Consider the following 18,806-nt stretch of genomic DNA (forward strand, 5'->3'; position numbering starts at 1 on the left):
CTCCCTCTGCCCCACCCCCCGACTCGTGGTGTCTTCTCTCTCTCTCTCTTTGTCTCTCTCTCTCTCGGAAAAATAAATAAATACAATCTTTAAAAATGTTAAAAAAGTCTGCCCAAGTCATAGCCTATTAGAGGCAGACAAATTAGTCCTTCTTTGAATAATATAATTAGAAAATTAAAATACATGCCCTAGTTTGGAAAATGTAAGATATGAAACTTGAGAGACAGATTGGCAGTTACTTTAAAAATTAAACATACACATTACCTTAAACCCACCATTCCACTCTTAGATATTTACTCAGAAGAATAAAAATTACATCTACAAAGACTTGTACTTGATTGTTCATAGCAATTTTGTTTGTAACAGCCAAAAATAAGAAACAATCCAAAACAGGGGAATAGAGTAAAAATTGTTATATATCCTTATAATGGAGTACTACACAGTAATAAAAAAGGAATCAACTACTGATACACACAAAAACATGAATGTATCTGTAAACCATAACACTGAATCAAAGAGTATATACTATATAATTCCAGACATATATATCCTAGAAAATGTAAACTAATCTATAGTGATAGAGCAACTATAATGATAGTTGCTAGATATATAGATAGTATATATATAGATATATAGATAGATACATCACTATATATATATATATAGTGATAGATAGATAGATATAGATAATCTATAGTGATAGAAAGCAACTCCGAGGTTGTCTGGGAACAGAAATGGAGGGATAAGAGGATTGAAAAAGGATAAGAGGACATTTTAGAGGCTGATGGAAATGTTAGATATCTTGATTGTGGTGTTGGTTTCATAGGTGTAAAAATCTATCAAAACTCATCAGATTATACATTTTAAGTATGTGTGTTTACTGTACATAATTACATCACAATTGTTTAGAAAATTTAAATCTAGGAAATGATAAGAGCTTTGCCCCAGATATTAAGATGGATTTTAAAGTTACAATAATCAATCAAACTGGTATTTATACTAGAATAAAAAAAGAAATCAATGAAATAGAAACAAACCCAAGTGCATATAAGCATTTTTTCTCTGATAAATGTGGCCCTCCAAGTCACTGGATTATTAAAGTTGAAGAAAAATATTTACAACATAGATGACAAAAGACTAATATGCCTATTATTTTATAAATGTATATGAAAAAAGACAGTTTAATTGACAAATAATTTAATTAAACAAATAGTGTAATGATTCTTAAAATAAGAAATACAAATGGTCAATTAATATTAGTAAAATGTTCAACCTTTCCTGTGATGATAAAAGTGCAACTAAAAAAAATATGGTATTTTAAGCTTATTAAATTGGCAAATATTTTGGGGCACCTGGCTGGTTCAGTTGGTAGAATATGTTGACTCTTGATCTTGGGGTTGTGAGTTTGAGCTCCATGTTGGGTGTAAAGATTACTAAAAAAAATTGGCAAGTATTTTAAAAACTATAATATCCATTGTTAGATTGAGAGTGGGAATTTATATCCAGTGTTACTTGAGAGTACTTGAGTATGCATCAGTGAAACCTTTCTGGAGGAAAAAATAGCAAAATATATCAAAAATTTTGAAAAAACGTAAAGCCCGTGGCCCACTAACCCTGAGATCATGACCTCAGCTGAAATCAAGAGTTGGACACTCAACTGACTGAGCCACCCAGGCACCCCAACAAACCTGATTTTTAATAAATTCTAGTTTTCTCTGGATACCAATGAAATAATTTTTTCCCATAAGAATACTCTTTAGATGCTACATATCACATGTTTAGTCAGTTTACCTAAATAATAACAGCAACAATTAAAATTAACAATATTTGTTGACAGCTTATTCAAGGCCCTGTACTCAGAACATTTTTACCATTACCTCATTTAATTCTCCAGCCCCAAAAAATAAAGACCGTTAATGTTGTTTTATAGCCCCAGTAAACTGGGGCACAGAGATTAAGTGACTTTCCCAAGGTTATAGAGCTAATTAGTGAAAGAGCTGAGTTTTAGTCTATGTGATTCCAGAGTCCCTTCTTATAAACACCATACTTGCTTTGAAATTTAGGTAACTATTTCTTTTAAATGGCTATACATCAGAAATAAGATACCTCAGTTGACCCTGGGAAAGAAAATTAGCTAGATAGAGAAAATAAATAGAAGCAGATTTACTTTCCACAGCAAATTCTCTTATTTTTTGAATTTTGCACTAAGTATATTGGTGTATTTATTACCTAGTTTAAAAAGAAATTTACATTTTAAAATAATTAGAAAGTGTTATACAGTATAATGTTTTTGTTTTCAAGGCATTGGTATACCTTCAAACAACATTAAAACTGCAGCTGTCAATGCCTGGTAAATATCTTAGGATACCAGTGTACAAGGAACAGAGCCCTAACTTGGGTAGACTGGCTATTAAAAGGTGACGATAAACACGGTAAGTCCTTTGAATTATTCCATTTTATCCCTAATTATCATTAAAATTGGGATAAACTAAAAATAATGAGCAGGATTATCCTCAGGAGTTTTCAGTTCTAACAGTCTATGGATTTTAATTTTTCTGAACGAAAGACATAAAGACTGGAATATAGTAACTTTTGTTTTTAATTTATTTGAAGAGATAGAGACAGCCAGCGAGAGAGGGAACACAAGCAGAGGGAGTGGGAGAGGAAGAAGCAGGCTCATAGCGGAGGAGCCTGATGTGGGGCTCGATCCCATAATACCGGGATCACGCCCTGAGCCGAAGGCAGACGCTTAACGACTGCGCCACCCAGGAGCCCCAGGAATATAGTAACTTTTAACAGATAACATTATGAATCCTTTCAGAATTTCATTAAAGAATTTCATATAAAACTGTATTATAATTTATGCAATTTCCCAGAAATAAGTCTCTAATATTTAACATACATCAACTATATCTGCCAACAATCCATTTAGCTTTGGGTATTTTTTTCTTGCATTTTTGGGGTGTTGAACTTGAGGAAGGACCACCCCAGCAAAAATGGGACTCTTGGAAAAGATATTCTGTAAGTGAGGTGTCAAATTGCCTGAAAAGAGAAAAAAGATGAATATAAGAAAACAAAAAAGTTAAACTACAGTCAAACAAATTGCTATGTGGTCTGTATTAAATTACTAAAAAGGGAGAATAAAAATTACGTTCTTTTATTTTTTAAGGTTGAACAAGGAACTATCTGAATATAGCATAAAAATTGGAAGTTTCCCCAGAGTTGATAGCACGTAGGCAGTGGAAAATTTAAAACCACCAGGTTCATTTTCCTTTCCCAAAATATAAGACATAATTATAATGCTATCAGGAAAAGCAAACTTTTACATATTTCCATATGGGTATCTAAATGGTCTAACAAGTGTTTATCAGCAAAGCCTTACTCAAAACAGCTAAAATATCTAAATTATTTAGAAACAGAAATATTGCAAAGAAACAAGGCTACAGACTAGTAGTAGAATGGAAAGAACTGTAAACAGGAGTGGAGAGAGCTAAGTTCTAGGACCAGTTTTGTTAGAACTAGTTCTGTGACCTTGGGCAAATCTCTTCCCTTCCTATGCTTCAGTTTCCTTATCTGTAAAATGACAGAATTAATCCTATCATCTCTAGCGTTTTTTTCTAACATTACTCTCAAACTAGAACTTTAAAGAGGACCAAAAAAGTGAGATGCTTTAAGACTCCAAGCCATATCTTTAATTAATACTTAGCCAGACTTCATAGTTTTTTTTATAGTTGCTCACAGTACCTTCCTCATGATCCTGTAACTACATGTTTATGTATAGCTTCTCTACCACAAAAGGGACTCCTCAAGCTCATCATTCAGAAATATATTAAAAAAACAAATCACTGAAACTCCATGAGCAAGGCTAACCACCACAATGTTTGGGTGGTCAAAGCAGATCGTTAAAAAAGTTAAAGTCCTCATCAAATGTATTCTTGAAAAAGTTATTAAGCTACCTGGATATCTACTGTGGTTAAAAAAAAAAGTTTTCTAGGGGCGCCTGGGTGGCGCAGTCGTTAAGTGTCTGCCTTCGGCTCAGGGCGTGATCCCAGCATTCTGGGATCGAGCCCCACATCAGGCTCCCCCACTGGGAGCCTGCTTCTCCCTCTCCCACTCCCCCTGCCTGTGTTCCCTCTCTTGCTGGCTGTCTCTCACTGTCTAATAAATAAATAAATAAATAAATAAATCCTTAAAAATATTAAAAAAATAAAAAAGAGTTTTCCCAATAAATAACTTTCTACCTCTAAGTACTTCAAAAAGACAGCTAAATCAACTCTATTATTTAGAAGTCCTCTTTGAGACGTGCAGATTTGTAGAAGCCAAAAATTAAGATTTTATTTATTTGACAGAGAGAGAGAGTGAGAGAGTACAAGCAGGAGGAGCACAGAGGGAAAGGGAGAAGCAGGCTCCCCACTAAGCAGGGAGCCCCATGTGGGGCTCATTCCCAGGACCCTGAGATCATGACCTGAGCCAAAGGTAGACATTTAACAAACTGAGCCACCCAGGCACCCCTGCTTCCCTGTTCTTATAAAGAAAAAAACTGAATTTGAAAATCAAGCAGAACTGATACACCAATATTTACTTTAGGCATTTAACAGTGTATTTCAGTAGTACCCACCTACTTTTAAAACAATTTTATGAAGTAAATCCAAATCAGAACTGCTAGGAAGATAGGGATTTCCAGTAGCCATCTCAATGATCATACAACCCAAAGCCCAGATATCTACAGGCCTGAAACAAACAAGAATAAATCATTTTTTCATGGAGAAATATATAAAATATCTCTTCTAAAATTTTTTTAAATAATGTTCCAGCCAAAGAAAAAAATAAGTTAGATGGTATCATTTATAAATTTTCGCCTTAATATCATATGTCAACTTTAGGATATATATTAAACATTATTACATTTTATTAGTAATATTAAATAGCTTATATTTAAATCACATGAGAAGCCACATAATAGTCCAGATGAAAAATAACCATAATTCTAAAATTGTTCCACTTACATAAAGACATTATGATAAACGGTTTATGAATTAGAGCAATTGAATACCAAAACCATCTGGTTTTTAAAAAGTAAAAATTAAAAATCTTAAGTATTTTACCACCTACATTTATTTATCTTTTAAAAAAATTAATTTATTTATTTAAAGGAGACTCCATGCCTAATGTGGGGCTTAAACTCATAACCCTGAGATCAAGAGTCACATGCTCTACCAACTGAGCCAGCCAGACACCCTCATTTATTAATACTGTATTGTGAGTCATCCATAATTCCAACTTTTTTGCCACATAATCAGTTTTTTAAAAGATAGTTTATATCACTAAGACTTCTAAATATCTTTTTTAAAGTAATCTCTAGACCCAACATAGAGCTTGAACTTAACAACCCCAGGATCTGGGATGCCTGGGTGGCTCAGTCATTAAGCATCTGCCTTTGGCTCAGGTCATGATCCCAGCGTCCTGGGATTGAGCCCCGCATCAGGCTCCTCCACTGGGAGCCTGCCTCTTCCTCTCCCACTTCCCCTGCTTGTGTTCCCTCTCTCGCTGGCTGTCTCTCTCTCTGTCAAGTAAATAAAATCTTTAAAACAAAATAAAACAAAACAAAACAAAAAACAACCAAGATCAAGAGTCACACACTCCACTGACTGAGCCGGCCAGGCACCCACTAGGACTTTTTTTTTAGAGATTTAAGTATTTATTTTAGGGGGAGGGTAAGTGTATAGAGGAAGAAAGAAAGAATCTCAAGCAGACTCTGCACTGAGCGCGGAACCCAGCAGGGGGCTCAAACCCAGAACCCTGTGATCACAACCTCAGCCAAAACCAAGAGTCAGATGCTCAACTGACTGAGCCACTCAGGCCCCCCACACCCACTAGGACTTCTAAATAGATAAAAAGTAGCCCAATCTCACATTCAGAAGAAATATTAACACCACAATGAGCTGTATCTTTCACTAATCCAACTGACAGAAATTGTAAGATTTAATAACTGCTATATTGGTGAAGCCATGGAAAATGAACACTCATGTGTACCACCCTGGGAGTATAAAGCTCACAACTTCTTTGAAGGGAAAATTGGCAAAAGCTACCAAAATTAAAAATGTACCTACTTTTGACCAAATAACTTTATTCCTAGGAATTTATCCAAAGATCTATTCACCCATGTGCACAAAGATAAATGATATGAGAATTTCACTGAAGCATTGTTTGTGGTAAAAAACAACCGGAAACAACCTAAACGTTCTTCAATATGAGAATGGCTATATAACATTTTGTACAACCACACAATGAAATATTTTTCAGCTATCAAAAAGGAGGAATATGCTAATATAAATTGATCTCCAAATGAACTCTCAAGTGAAAAAAGCAAAATTCACCAAAGAAATCCAAGAAGATGTATACAAATGGAGAGATATTACATGTTCATGAATAGGAAGACTCAATACTGTCAAAATGTCAACTCTTCCAACTTGATCTATAGATTCAACGCAATCCCAGTCAAAATCCAATTTGGATATCAACAAATTGATGCTAAAGTTTGTACTGTTAAAAAAGAGACAACAGGCCCAAAGTGGAGTCATGTGTGCTAAGCCCACATCACCACACTAAGACTTAATACTTAACTTAGGTACACCTGGGAGGGTCAGTCCATTAAGCCTCCAACTCTTGATTTCAGCTTGGGTCATGATCTGTGGGTGGTGAAATCAAGACCCAGGTCAGGCTCTGTGCTCACTGCTGAGTCTGTTTGAAATTCTCTCTCTTGGGGCACCTGGGTGGCTCAGTTGGTTAGGCATCCAAGTCTTGATTTTGGCTCAGGTCATGATCTCAGGGTTCTGGGATGGAGCCCTGCTTCGGGGGCTCCTGGCTTAGCAGGGAGTCTGCTTGAGATTCTCTCCTTCATCCCCTGCTCATGTGCTCTCTCTCTCTCAAATAAATAAATAAATAAATCTTTAAAATAAAAGAAATGAAATTCTCTCTCTTCCTCTCTCTCTGCTCCTCCCCCAGCTCATGCTCTTTCTCTAAAATAAATAAATAAACAAAATCTTTTTTAAAATACTTTATTAGTTTCAACTTCTCCCAGAAGTGGACTCTTAAACCAGTCAACCTGGAATTACATGGTCAGCACTAGTGAGGTAACCTGCCTGACAGAACCCTGCCATCCCCTAAAGGAAGGTGACCTTGCCCTTCGGTGTGTCTTTCTGTCTGCTAGATGGAATGCTGCCTGATTCACAAATCATCGAATAAAGGTATTAAGATTTTTAAATTTTACGCAGCTAAATTTGGCTTTTAACAATATGGAAAAGCAATAGACCCAGAATAGCCAACACGATGCTGAAGAACAAAGTTAGAGGAAAGATACCACCAGACTTCAAGACGTATTATAAAGCTACAATAATCAAGACAGTGTGGTATTGGTGAAAGAATAGATAAACAGATCAAGAGAACAGAATACAGAGCCCATAAATAGGTTCACAAGAATATATTCAACTAAACTTTGGCAAAGGAGAAAAGACAATTCAGTAGAGAACAGAAGGTCTTTTCAACAGGTGATACTGGAAAACTGGACATCCTTATGTAAAAAAAAAAAAAAAAAGAACCTAGATATAGATCTTACAATTTTCACAAAAATTAACTCAGAATGGATAACAGGTGTAAATATAATACATAAAAGTATAAAACTTCTAGACAATAATATAGGAAAAAATCTAGATGATCTTGGGTTAGGTGATGAGTTTTTAGATACAACTCCCAAAAGCATAATCCACAAAAGAAAAAAATTGATAGGGGCGCCTGGGTGTCACAGTCGTTAAGCGTCTGCCTTTGGCTCAGGGCATGATCCCAGCATTCTGGGATCGAGCCCCACATCAGACTCCTCCACTAAGAGCCTGCTGCTTCTTCCTCTCCCCCTCCCCCTGCTTGTGTTCCCTCTCTCGCTGGCTGTGTCCGTTAAATAAATAAAATCTTTAAAAAAAAGAAAAGAAAAGAAAAGAAAAAAATTGATAAGTGGTACATCATTAAAATTTAAAAATTCTGTTCTGTGAAAGACACTGATAAGAGAGTGAAAAGAAAAGTTGGGGAAGGTATATGCAAAACACATTTTCGGGGATGCCTGGGTGGCTCAGTCATTAGGCGTCTGCCTTCGGCTCGGGTCGTGATCCCAGGGTCCTGGGATGGAACCCTGAGTTGGACTCCCTGCTCAGTGGGAAGTCTGCTTCTCCCTCTCCCACTCTCCCTGCTTGTGTTCCCTCTCTTGCTGTATCTCTCTCTGTCAAATAAATAAAATCTTTAAAACAAAAACAAAACAAAAAACACATTTTCAATAGACAATTTGTATCTAAAATATAAAAATCACACCTAAAACTCAACAATAAGAAAATAAACAATCAAATTAAAAATATGGGCAAAATACGTGAACAGACACCTCACCAAAAAAGATATACAAATGGCAAATACACATATGAAAAAATGCTCAACATCATATGTCATCAAAGTATTGTAAATTGAAGCAATAAGATAAATACCATAAATATACCCCTATTATTAGAAAGACTAAAATCCAAAATGCTGACAACAGCAAATGCTGGTGAGGATGTAGAGCAACAGGAACTCTCATTCTGTGGGAATGCAAAATGATACAGCCACTTTGGAGGACAGTTTGACAGCTTCTAACAAAGCTAAACATAGTGTTACCATAAATCCAGCAATAATTGCACTCCTTGGGGGCACCTGGGTGGTTCATTTGGTTGAGAATCTGAGCATCCAACTCTTGGTTTTGGCTCAGGTCATGATCTCAGGGTCCTGAGATCGAATCCCAAGTCAGGCTCTGCACTCAGTGTAGAGTCTGCTTGTCTGCTTGTCCCTCTCCCTCTGCCCCTTTGCCCCCCACCCCCCACTGTCTGTCTGTCTCTCTCAAATAAATAGATAAAAAATATTTTTTAAAAATTACACTAATCGGTATTTAGCCAAATGAGTTGAAAAACTTATATCCACAAAAAAACCTGCACATGAATGTTTACAGCAGCATAACTGCCAAAACTGGAGAGCAAGTAAGATGTCCTTCATTAGATAAATGGATAAACAAATTGTCAAATATACATACAATGGAATACTATTTAGTGATTTAAAAATGACCTATCGAGGGGCGCCTGGGTGGCACAGCGGTTAGGCGTCTGCCTTTGGCTCAGGGTGTGATCCCGGCGTTACGGGATCGAGCCCCACATCAGGCTCCTCCACTATGAGCCTGCTTCTTCCTCTCCCACTCCCCCTGCTTGTGTTCCCTCTCTCGCTGGCTGTCTCTATCTCTGTCAAATAAATAAATAAAATCTTTAAAAATGACCTATCGAGACATAAAGCAAAGCAAAACAAAAATGTAGGAACCTTAAATACACATTGCTAGGTGGAAGAAGCCAGAATGAAAAGGCTATATAACATATGGCCCCAAACACATGACATTCTGGAAAAGGCAAGAGTATAGAGACAGTAAAAAGATCAGTGGTTGCCAGAAATTCAGGGAGAAGGAAGAAAGGGTGAAAAAATAGAACACGGAGGATTTTTAGGGCTGTGAAACTGTTCTGTATAATACTGTAATAGTGGATACATGACAGTACACATTTGTCGAAATCCACAGGAATTCAACACAAAGAGTGAACCTTAATGTAAACTATGGATTATAATTAATGATATATATGAATACAGTTTTATCAATCTTTTTTAAAGATTTATTTTTTTAAGTAATCTCTACACCCAACATGGGGCTCAAACTCACAACCCCAAGATCAAGAGTCACATGCTCCACTGACTGAGCCATTCAGGCACCCTGTGGTTTGTCAATCTTAAAAAAAGTGCCAAGCTAATAAAAGGTGTTAACAACAGGGAAACTGTGGTGGAGTGGGTAGGAGGGAGGGGGTAGATATCTGGGAACTCTACTTTCTGCTCGATTTTTCTGTAAACCTAAAAATGCTCTCAGAAAGTAAAGTCTACTAATTAAAAAAAGAGAGAGAGACAGGAAAAAGAAAAGGAAGATTCTGTACTATATATAGCATGCTTCTATTTCTGTTTAAAAAGGAGGTGCTGTGGGATTAATACCCAAAATAAATAAAGAACTTATACAACTCAACACCAAAAATACAAATAATCCAATTAAAAATGGGCGGAAGACCTGACTAGACACTTTTCAAAAGAAGACATACAGATGGTCTGTGTTAAGAAAGAAGACTTCAAGGAACTTGGGTGGCTCAGTTGGTAAAGTGTCTTGACTTTGGCTCAGGTCATGCTCTTAGAGTCCTAGGATCGAGCCCTACATTGGGATCCATGTTCAGTGGGAAGTCTTCTTCTCGATCTCCCTTTGCCCCCTCCACACCATGTGTGTGGGCTTGCTCTCTCTCAAATAAAGAAATAAAATCTTTTAAAAAAAATAAGACTTAGAAAGAAGAAAGATATCAAATCTATAACCTAGCATTCCACCTTAAGACAGTGGACAAAGAGCAAACTAAAACTACAGCAAGCAGAAGGAAGGAAATAATAAAGAGTGAAAATTAATGAAATAGAGAATTTTTTTTTAAAAAAGAGAAAAATCATTGAAACCAAAAGCTGGTTGTAAAGATCAATAAAACTGATATTTAACTAGAATGACAGAAAAAAAGAGAGTAGACTTAAATTGTTAGAATCAGAAATGAAATAGTAACATTACTACCAATCTTACAGAAATCAAAAGGATTATAAAGGAATACAATGAACAACTGTACACCAACAAATCTAATAACTTGGGTTAAATGGACGGTTTCCTAGAAAAACACAAACTATTAAAACTGGCTCAAGAAAAATAGAGGATATAAATAAACCTGTGACAAGTGAAAAACTTGAATTCTTAATCAAAACACTACACACAAAGGAACGCCCAGGCCCTGATGGCTTCACTGCTGAATTCCATCAAATATTTAAGGAAAAATTAATACCAATTCTTTACAAATGTTTTCACAAAATAGAAGAGGAAGAAACATTATAGAGAACAAACTGATGTTTACCAGAAAGGAGATGGGAGCAGGGATGGGTTAAAGAAGTGATGGAGATTAAGGAGTACATTTGTGATAAGCACTGGGTATTGTATGAAAGTGTTGAACCACTATATTGTACACCTGAAATTAATATTATACTATATGTTAACTAACCGGAATTTAAATAAGCACTGTAAAAAATCAACAGAAAATTACAGCCCAATATCTCTTATGAATATGGACACAAAAGTTCTCAAGAAAATACTAGCAAACAGTCCAGCAACAAATAAAAAGAATTACGCACACTGTGGGATCTAAAAAACAAACCAAACAAACAAACAACAAAGAGAGAAACAGACTCCGAAATATAAAGAACTAGCAGGAGCTTCTGGCTGGCTCAGTTGGAAGAGCATTCAACTCTTGATCTCAGGGTTGAGAGTTCAAGCCCCATGGTGGGTGAAGAGATTAGTTAAATAAATAAATAAAATAAAATAAAAAACTGAGAACCATAAAGATCAAGCTGGCAGTTGTCAAAGGGGTAAGGGAGATGGGTGAAATGGGTGAAGGGGATTAAGAGATACAAACTTGAAAAAAAAAAAGAGGTACAAACTTCTAGTTATAAAATAAATAATTCACAGAAATGAAAAGCACAGCATAAGGAACAGTCAATAATACTGTAATATACTTATTGTGGTGAACATTTCATAATGTAAATAATTTTTGAATCACTATGTTGTATACCTGAAACTAATTTAATATTATATATCAACAATACTTCAATTAAAAATGATTATATATATGCAAAAAAAAGATTGTTTGCTCTTGTTCTTGTGTTGTTATACTCTCACCATAGTATTGCACAGAGGCCAATAAACTTCCTCTGTAAAGGAGGACATAATGAATATTTTAAGCTTTGCAGACCATACAGTCTCTGGTGCAACTTCTCAAGCAACTCTGCAACAGGGTGAAAGCTGCCACAGGCGATATGTAAGTGAATGGGTGTGGCTGTTACAATAAAACTTTATTTACAAAACAGACAATAGGCCAGATTTGCCCATCCCTGCTATGGAGAGTAATACAGTAGTCCTAAAATTTAAGAGTGTTCATGTTGTTTTGTAGACCCAACGAAACAGGCAATACCTCCAATGGAAATAACTTTCAGTACTTAATGTTGTATTGTAAATGGCATCTTTCATTATATTTTAGCATGGTCAAGCAGGTTCAGGCACCAAAATCAAAAGAAAAAAAAAAGAATTATACACCATGATCAAGTGGGACTTATTCCAAGAACACAGGTTGTTTCAATATGCAAAACCAATTAATGGAATACATCATATCAATAGATTAAAATAATAAAATCCACTTGGTCATCTCAATAGGTACAGAAAAAGCATTTGACCAATACCCTTTCATAACAAAAACTCTCAACAAACGAGGAATAAAAGGAAACTGTCAACCTGAGAAAGGGCATCTATGAAAACCCACGGCTAACATCGTACTTAATGGTAAAAGATTGGATGCTTTTCCCCTGACATTAGGAATGTCTGGGGACATTCTGACATGGATGACATTCTGACAAGGATGTCTGCTCTTACCACGTCTTTTTAGCACTGTGCTGGATGTTCTTTTTTTTTTTTTTTTAAAGATTTTATTTATTTATTTGACAGAGATAGAGACAGCCAGTGAGAGAGGGAACACAAGCAGGGGGAGTGGGAGAGGAAGAAGCAGGCTCACAACGGAAGAGCCTGATGTGGGGCTCTATCCCATAACGCCGGGATCATGCCCTGAGCCGAAGGCAGACGCTTAACCGCTGTGCCACCCAGGCGCCCCTGTGCTGGATGTTCTGGTCAGAGAAATTAGGGGGAAAAGGAAACAGAAATCATCCAGACCAGAAAAGAAGTAAAATTATCTCTGTTCACAGATGACATGATCTTGTATATAGAAAATCCTAAGGAATCCACAAAACAATTATTAGAACAATATGTTCAGCAAGGTTGCAGGATACAAAAATTAATATACAAAAATCAGGTTTTTTTTCACACTTGCAATGAAAAATCTGAAAATGAAATTAACAGTTCCATTCACAATAGCATCAGAAAGAATAAAATACTAGGAATAAATTTAACAGAAGTGCAAAATGTATGCTCTGAAAACTATAAAACGTTGAAAGAAATTGAAGATCTAAATAAAATAGAAAAATGTCCTATGTTCATAGTTTAGCAGACTTAACATTGTTTAGATGACAATACTTTCCAAAATGATTTACATATTCAGTGTAATCCCTATCAGAATCCTAACTGTCTCTATTGAAAAAAAATTGTTAAGCTGATCGTAAATTCATATGAAACTGTAAGGAACCCAGAATAGCCAAAACAATCTTGAAAAGGAAAAACAAAGTTGGAAGACTCACACTTTTCTGTTTCAAACTCAATACAAAGCAATAGTAATCAAGACAGTGTGGTTTTGGAACAAGGACAGAGATACAGATCAACAGAATAGAACTGAAAGTCCAGAAATAAATCTTATATTTCTGGTCAACTGGTTTTCAACAAGGGTGCCAAGACCATTCAATGAGGGAAAAACATTCTTTTCAACACATGGTGCTCAGACAAGTGGATAGACACATGCAAAAGAAGGAAACCCCTTACCTTACACCACATATAAAAATTAACTCAAAATAGGGGCACCTGCGTGGTGCATTTTGGTTAAGCCTCAGACTCCTGGTTTCAGTTCAGGTCACGATCTCAAGGTTGTGAGATCAAGCCCCATATGGGGCTCCACGCTCAGTGGGGAGTCTGCTGGAGATTCTCTCTCCCTCTCTCTCTGCCCCTCCCCTCTGCTCACTCTCTCTCAAATAAATAAATCTTTTAAAAAAATTAAAAACTTTTGTGTGTCATAGGACACCATCAAGGAAATGAAGAAACAATCCACAGAATGAGAGAAAAAATTTAAAAATGTATTGTCTGATAAGGAATTGAATCTAGAGTGTACAAAGAATTCTTACACTCTATAATAAAAAGCCAATACAATTTAAAAAATGGACAAAGGATCTGAACAGACATTTCTCAAAGGAAGATATATAAATGGCCAATAAGCACATGAAAAGATGCTTCACATCATTAGTCATCAAGGAAATGCAAATCAAATCCACAATGAGATACCACTTCACACCCATTAAGATGACTAGAATCCAAGTCAAATAATAACAAGTGTTGATGAGGATGTTAGAGAAACTATAATCCGCACACTCTGCTGGTGGGATTTTAAAATGATGCAGACACTTTGGAAAATAGTTTGGCAGTGTCTCAAATAATTAAACATAGGGTTACCATAAGACTCATTAATTCTACTCCAAGGGAAATGAAAACATATGTCCACACAAAAACTGGTACATAAATATTTAGAGCAGCATTATTCATAATATTCAAAAAGTGAGTACAACTCAAATGTCTATCAATGGACAAATGGATAAACAAAAGTGATCATCCATGTAATGGGAAAATAATGGGGCTATAAAAAAAGGAAAGGAAGGGGATGCCTGGCTGGCTTAGTCAGACGAGCATCCGACTCTTGATCTCAGGGTTTTGAGTTCAAGGCCCACATTGAGTGTAGAGATTACTTAAAAATAAAATCTTAAAAAAAAAAAAAAAGGAAAGGAAGTACTAATATGTGCCACAACTTGGATGAATCTTGAAATCATTATGCTAAGTAAAAAAGTTAGTCACAGAAGACCACATATTATATAATTCCATTCATACGAAAATCAGAATAGGGAAATCTACAAAGTCAGAAAGTAGATTAGCAGTTGATTAGGACTGAAGCAAGAAGGGTGGGGGTATAGGAGAGTGACAGCTAAAGGATACAGGGTTTCTTTTAAGGTGATGAGAAAATGTTCAAAAATTATGGTGGTGTTGCACCTATCTGTGAATATACTAAAAACCATTGAATTGCATACTTTAGATGCATGAATTATATTGTGTATGAATTGTATCTCAACAAAGCTTTTTTTAAAAAGAACAAGTGGTGAGGATTTTTTTTATTTTTATTTTTTGCATTTTAAATTTTTAATATTTTTATTTAATTTTTTTGCTTTGTCCCAACCATAATTTTTTAAATTTAAATTTTTAATTTTAATTTAAATTGTACTTATTATAATGCAATATTTGTTTCTGGAGCAGAATTCAGTGATTCATCACTTACATACAAGAGCCAGTGCTCATCACAAAAAGTGCCCTCCTTAATACCTCCACCCAAAAGTATTAGAAGTAATAAGAAGAGAAGATAAAATTAAAATACCACCATTTGCAAACCCCAATGAGTTGACAGATCTAGCCATTAAGCATCAGTGGTTGACAGATCTAGCCATTAAGCATTAATGGCTACTAACATCACAGAAAGAGACATTCAGACTTATGCCTCTCCTGACCCAAAACGACAACACTGCCTATAATCTTGCCAAATAGATTGAACCTCAGACTAATCCACCCTCTGGACCCAGGTGTCAATTTGCACAAAATATAAAGGACAAAGAAACATGTTGAACTCCACTGGAAGTATGCAATCAAAAACTCAGACTTAGAAACTCAATGGTCTGGGTTCCTCAACAGATAAATTTTAAGAAAAATAAAGGGATAGAGGAAATTGCTGTAGTTTAAAAGAGACTTTAAAAACATCAGATCTTGGAGTGCCTGGGTGGCTCTGTCAGTTAAGTGCTTTCGGCTCAGGTCATGATCCCAGGGTCCTGGGATGGAGTACTGCATTGGGCTCCTTGCTCAGAGGTGAGCTTGCTTCTCCCTCTATCCCTACCCCTGCTAGTGTTCTCTCTCTCTCTCGCAAAAACAAATAAAATTTATAAATAAATAAATAAAAACATATCAGATCTTATTTAAATAAAAAAGCAAGACTAGATTTAACAAATATACCACAGTAATGTAAGATTATGACGTTAGGAGAAGCAGAAATTGGGTGAGGGTTGTATGGGAACTCTCTGTACTATCTCTACAACTTTTCTATAAATGTAAAATTATTCCAAAATAAAAAGCATATTTATTTTTTTAAGATTTTATTTATTTATTTGAGAGAGAGAGAGTGAGTGAGCGAGAGAGAGAGAGAGCACAAGTGGGGGGGAGGGGCAGAGAGAGAGAGAATGAGAGGGAGAAGCAGACTCCCCGCTGAGCAGGGAGCCTGATTCAGGGCTCAATCCCAGGACCCTGGGATCATGACCTGAGCCGAAGGCAGACGCTTAACTGACTGAGCCACCCAGGTGCCCTTAAAAAACCTACTTCAAAAAGAATGCCTGGGGAGGGTGGAGGAGAAAGTCTAAGGTGGACATAAAAATGATAATAATAAGTGTTGGCAAGGATATGAAGAAATTGTAGTCCCTACATTCTGCTGGCAGGAATGTAAAACAGTACAGACACTGTGGAAACCAATCTGGCAGTTCCTCAAAGGATCAAACACAGAGTTGCCACAAGACACACAGTTCCAGCTCCCAGGTATAGACCCCAAAGAAATGAAGACACATGTCCACACTGAAACATGTACACAAATGTTCACATTATTCACGCTAGCCAGAAAGTGGAAACAATCAAGACGTCTATCAACTAAAGACTGGAAAAATAAAATGTGATCTATAGGATGGATATTATTCAGCCATAAAAAGAAATGAGATACTGATACATGCTACAACATGGATAACCCTTGAAAACAATATTCAGAGTGAGAGAAGTCAGTCCCCAAAAAACAGATCTTGCTTAATCTCATTTATATGAAAAGTCCAGAATAGGCAAATACATACAGAATGAAAGTAGTCTCATGGTTGCTAGGCCTGGAAGGCTTGACAGGAAAGGGAGAGTGACTGCCAATGGATAGAGTGTTTCTTTTTGGGATGATGAAAACTTTCTAAAATTGAATGTAGTGATGATTGTACAATTTTGTGAATATACTAAAAACCACTGAATTGTACAATTTAAATGGGTGATTTTTATGGTATGTGAATCATATCTCAAAAAAGCTATCATTTTTAAAAGGCTTGGTTAAACTAAGTGCATGTACTTAGATAAGTAGATAAAACTATAAAGAAACGGGGGCGCCTGGGTGGCACAGCGGTTAAGTGTCTGCCTTCAGCTCAGGGCTTGATCCCAGCATTATGGGATCGAGCCCCACGTCAGGCTCCTCAGCTATGAGCCTGCTTCTTCCTCTCCCACTCCCCCTGCTTGTGTTCCCTCTCTAGCTGGCTGTCTCTATCTCTGTCTAATAAATAAATAAAAAATCTTTAAAAAAAAAACTATAAAGAAATGAAAGGAACTGAATATAATAAAAGTCAACGTCATGGTCACTTATGGGATAAGGGAGAGCAATTTAATTGGAATAGGGCACATAGAGAGTCTTTGGAGGGGCAGCAAAGTTCTATTTTTTAATTCAAGTATAATTAATATGAAGTGTTATATTACTTTCAAGCGTATAATATGATTCACCGATTCTATGCACTACTCATTGCTCATTGTAATAAATGTTTCTTAATCCCCTTCACCTATTTAACCCATCCCTTCACCCCAAAATTCTATTTTTTGATCTAGCGGTGAAGCTATATAGTCATTGTGTGAGCTTTTTCGTATCTGTGTGTTGCTTTACAATAACAGAATTTTTTTAAAAAACATGCACTAGCAAATTTATTTCAAATATACTGTGAAGTCTCATAGAATCCAAATTTACCATGTACAAGTTATCAGTTTTGTCACTGTGGACAAGAGATTATATCTGTTCCCAAACAATTTATCTTTCAGCAGGAAGGGTTATTTTTAAAAGAACTAGAACTAGGCCATATTAAATATTAACTGGCACAAAATTTATAAATAATGAACAAGACAGTTTAGAAGAGGATATGATTTGGGGGCAAGGATTGGAAAACAGGGGGAGCATCAGAAAAGGAACTTAAGCTCTATCATGAAGAGAGGGTAAAAGTGGGACATAGATCGTATGGAGGCTACATTTATTGAGCATTTACTATACTCTAATCTTTTTCATTCATTAAATCATTTGATTCTCACAACAAATCAATGAAACTGGTTCTATTATTATTTTCATTATACAGATAAAGTAACGGAGGCACAGGGATGGTCTGTGTGAGGCATCAGTGGTAAGTACAGTTGAGAAGGTACTCTGGAGTGACTTGGGGCATAGGAGTTTTCCTTTCTGTGCCTTAGTATCCTCTTATTTTAAATGGGGATGATAGGGAGATGGGCAAAATGGGTGAAGGGGAGTGAGAAATACAGACTTCCAGTCACAGAAAAAATGTGTCATGGGGAAAAAAAGGTATAACAGGGGATATATCAATGATACTATAATAGCATTGTAGGGCGACAAATGGTAACTACATTTGTAGTGATCATAGTATAATGTAAAAAAAGATGTCGAATTGTTATGTTGTACACCTGAAACCAATGTAATAATGTGTCAACTATTTTCAAATTTAAAAAAATTTGTTTAGGGGCGCCTGGGTGGCACAGCGGTTAAGCGTCTGCCTTCGGCTCAGGGCGTGATCCCAGCATTATGGGATCGAGCCACATCAGGCTCTTCTGCTGTGAGCCTGCTTCTTCCTCTCCCACTCCCCCTGCTTGTGTTCCCTCTCTCACTGGCTGTCTCTATCTCTGCAGAATAAATTAAAAAAATCTTAAAAAAAATAAGANTAAAAAAATCTTAAAAAAAAAATAAGAAATTAAAAAAAAATTTGTTTAAATATTTAGCATTACTTCTTCATTTTTTAAAAAAAGATNGAATAAATTAAAAAAATCTTAAAAAAAATAAGAAATT

General features: G+C 36.0%; 1 protein-coding gene across 2 annotated transcripts in view; it reads right to left on the reverse strand.

The window, feature by feature from the left end:
* Window positions 1-18,806, reverse strand: part of CDKL3 (cyclin dependent kinase like 3) — a 103,471-nt gene that overhangs the window by 60,332 nt on the left and 24,333 nt on the right. For both annotated transcript variants that reach the window (XM_034656015.1, XM_034656016.1), the window contains 2 exons: window positions 4,619-4,731; window positions 2,903-3,042 (listed from right to left, as the gene is read on the reverse strand). In XM_034656015.1, the coding sequence (XP_034511906.1) occupies window positions 2,903-3,042; window positions 4,619-4,731 (253 nt within the window). The remainder of the gene's footprint in view (window positions 1-2,902; window positions 3,043-4,618; window positions 4,732-18,806) is intronic.

Source organism: Ailuropoda melanoleuca, chromosome 3 (assembly GCF_002007445.2).
Source record: "Ailuropoda melanoleuca isolate Jingjing chromosome 3, ASM200744v2, whole genome shotgun sequence".
NCBI classification, from domain to species: domain Eukaryota; kingdom Metazoa; phylum Chordata; class Mammalia; order Carnivora; family Ursidae; genus Ailuropoda; species Ailuropoda melanoleuca.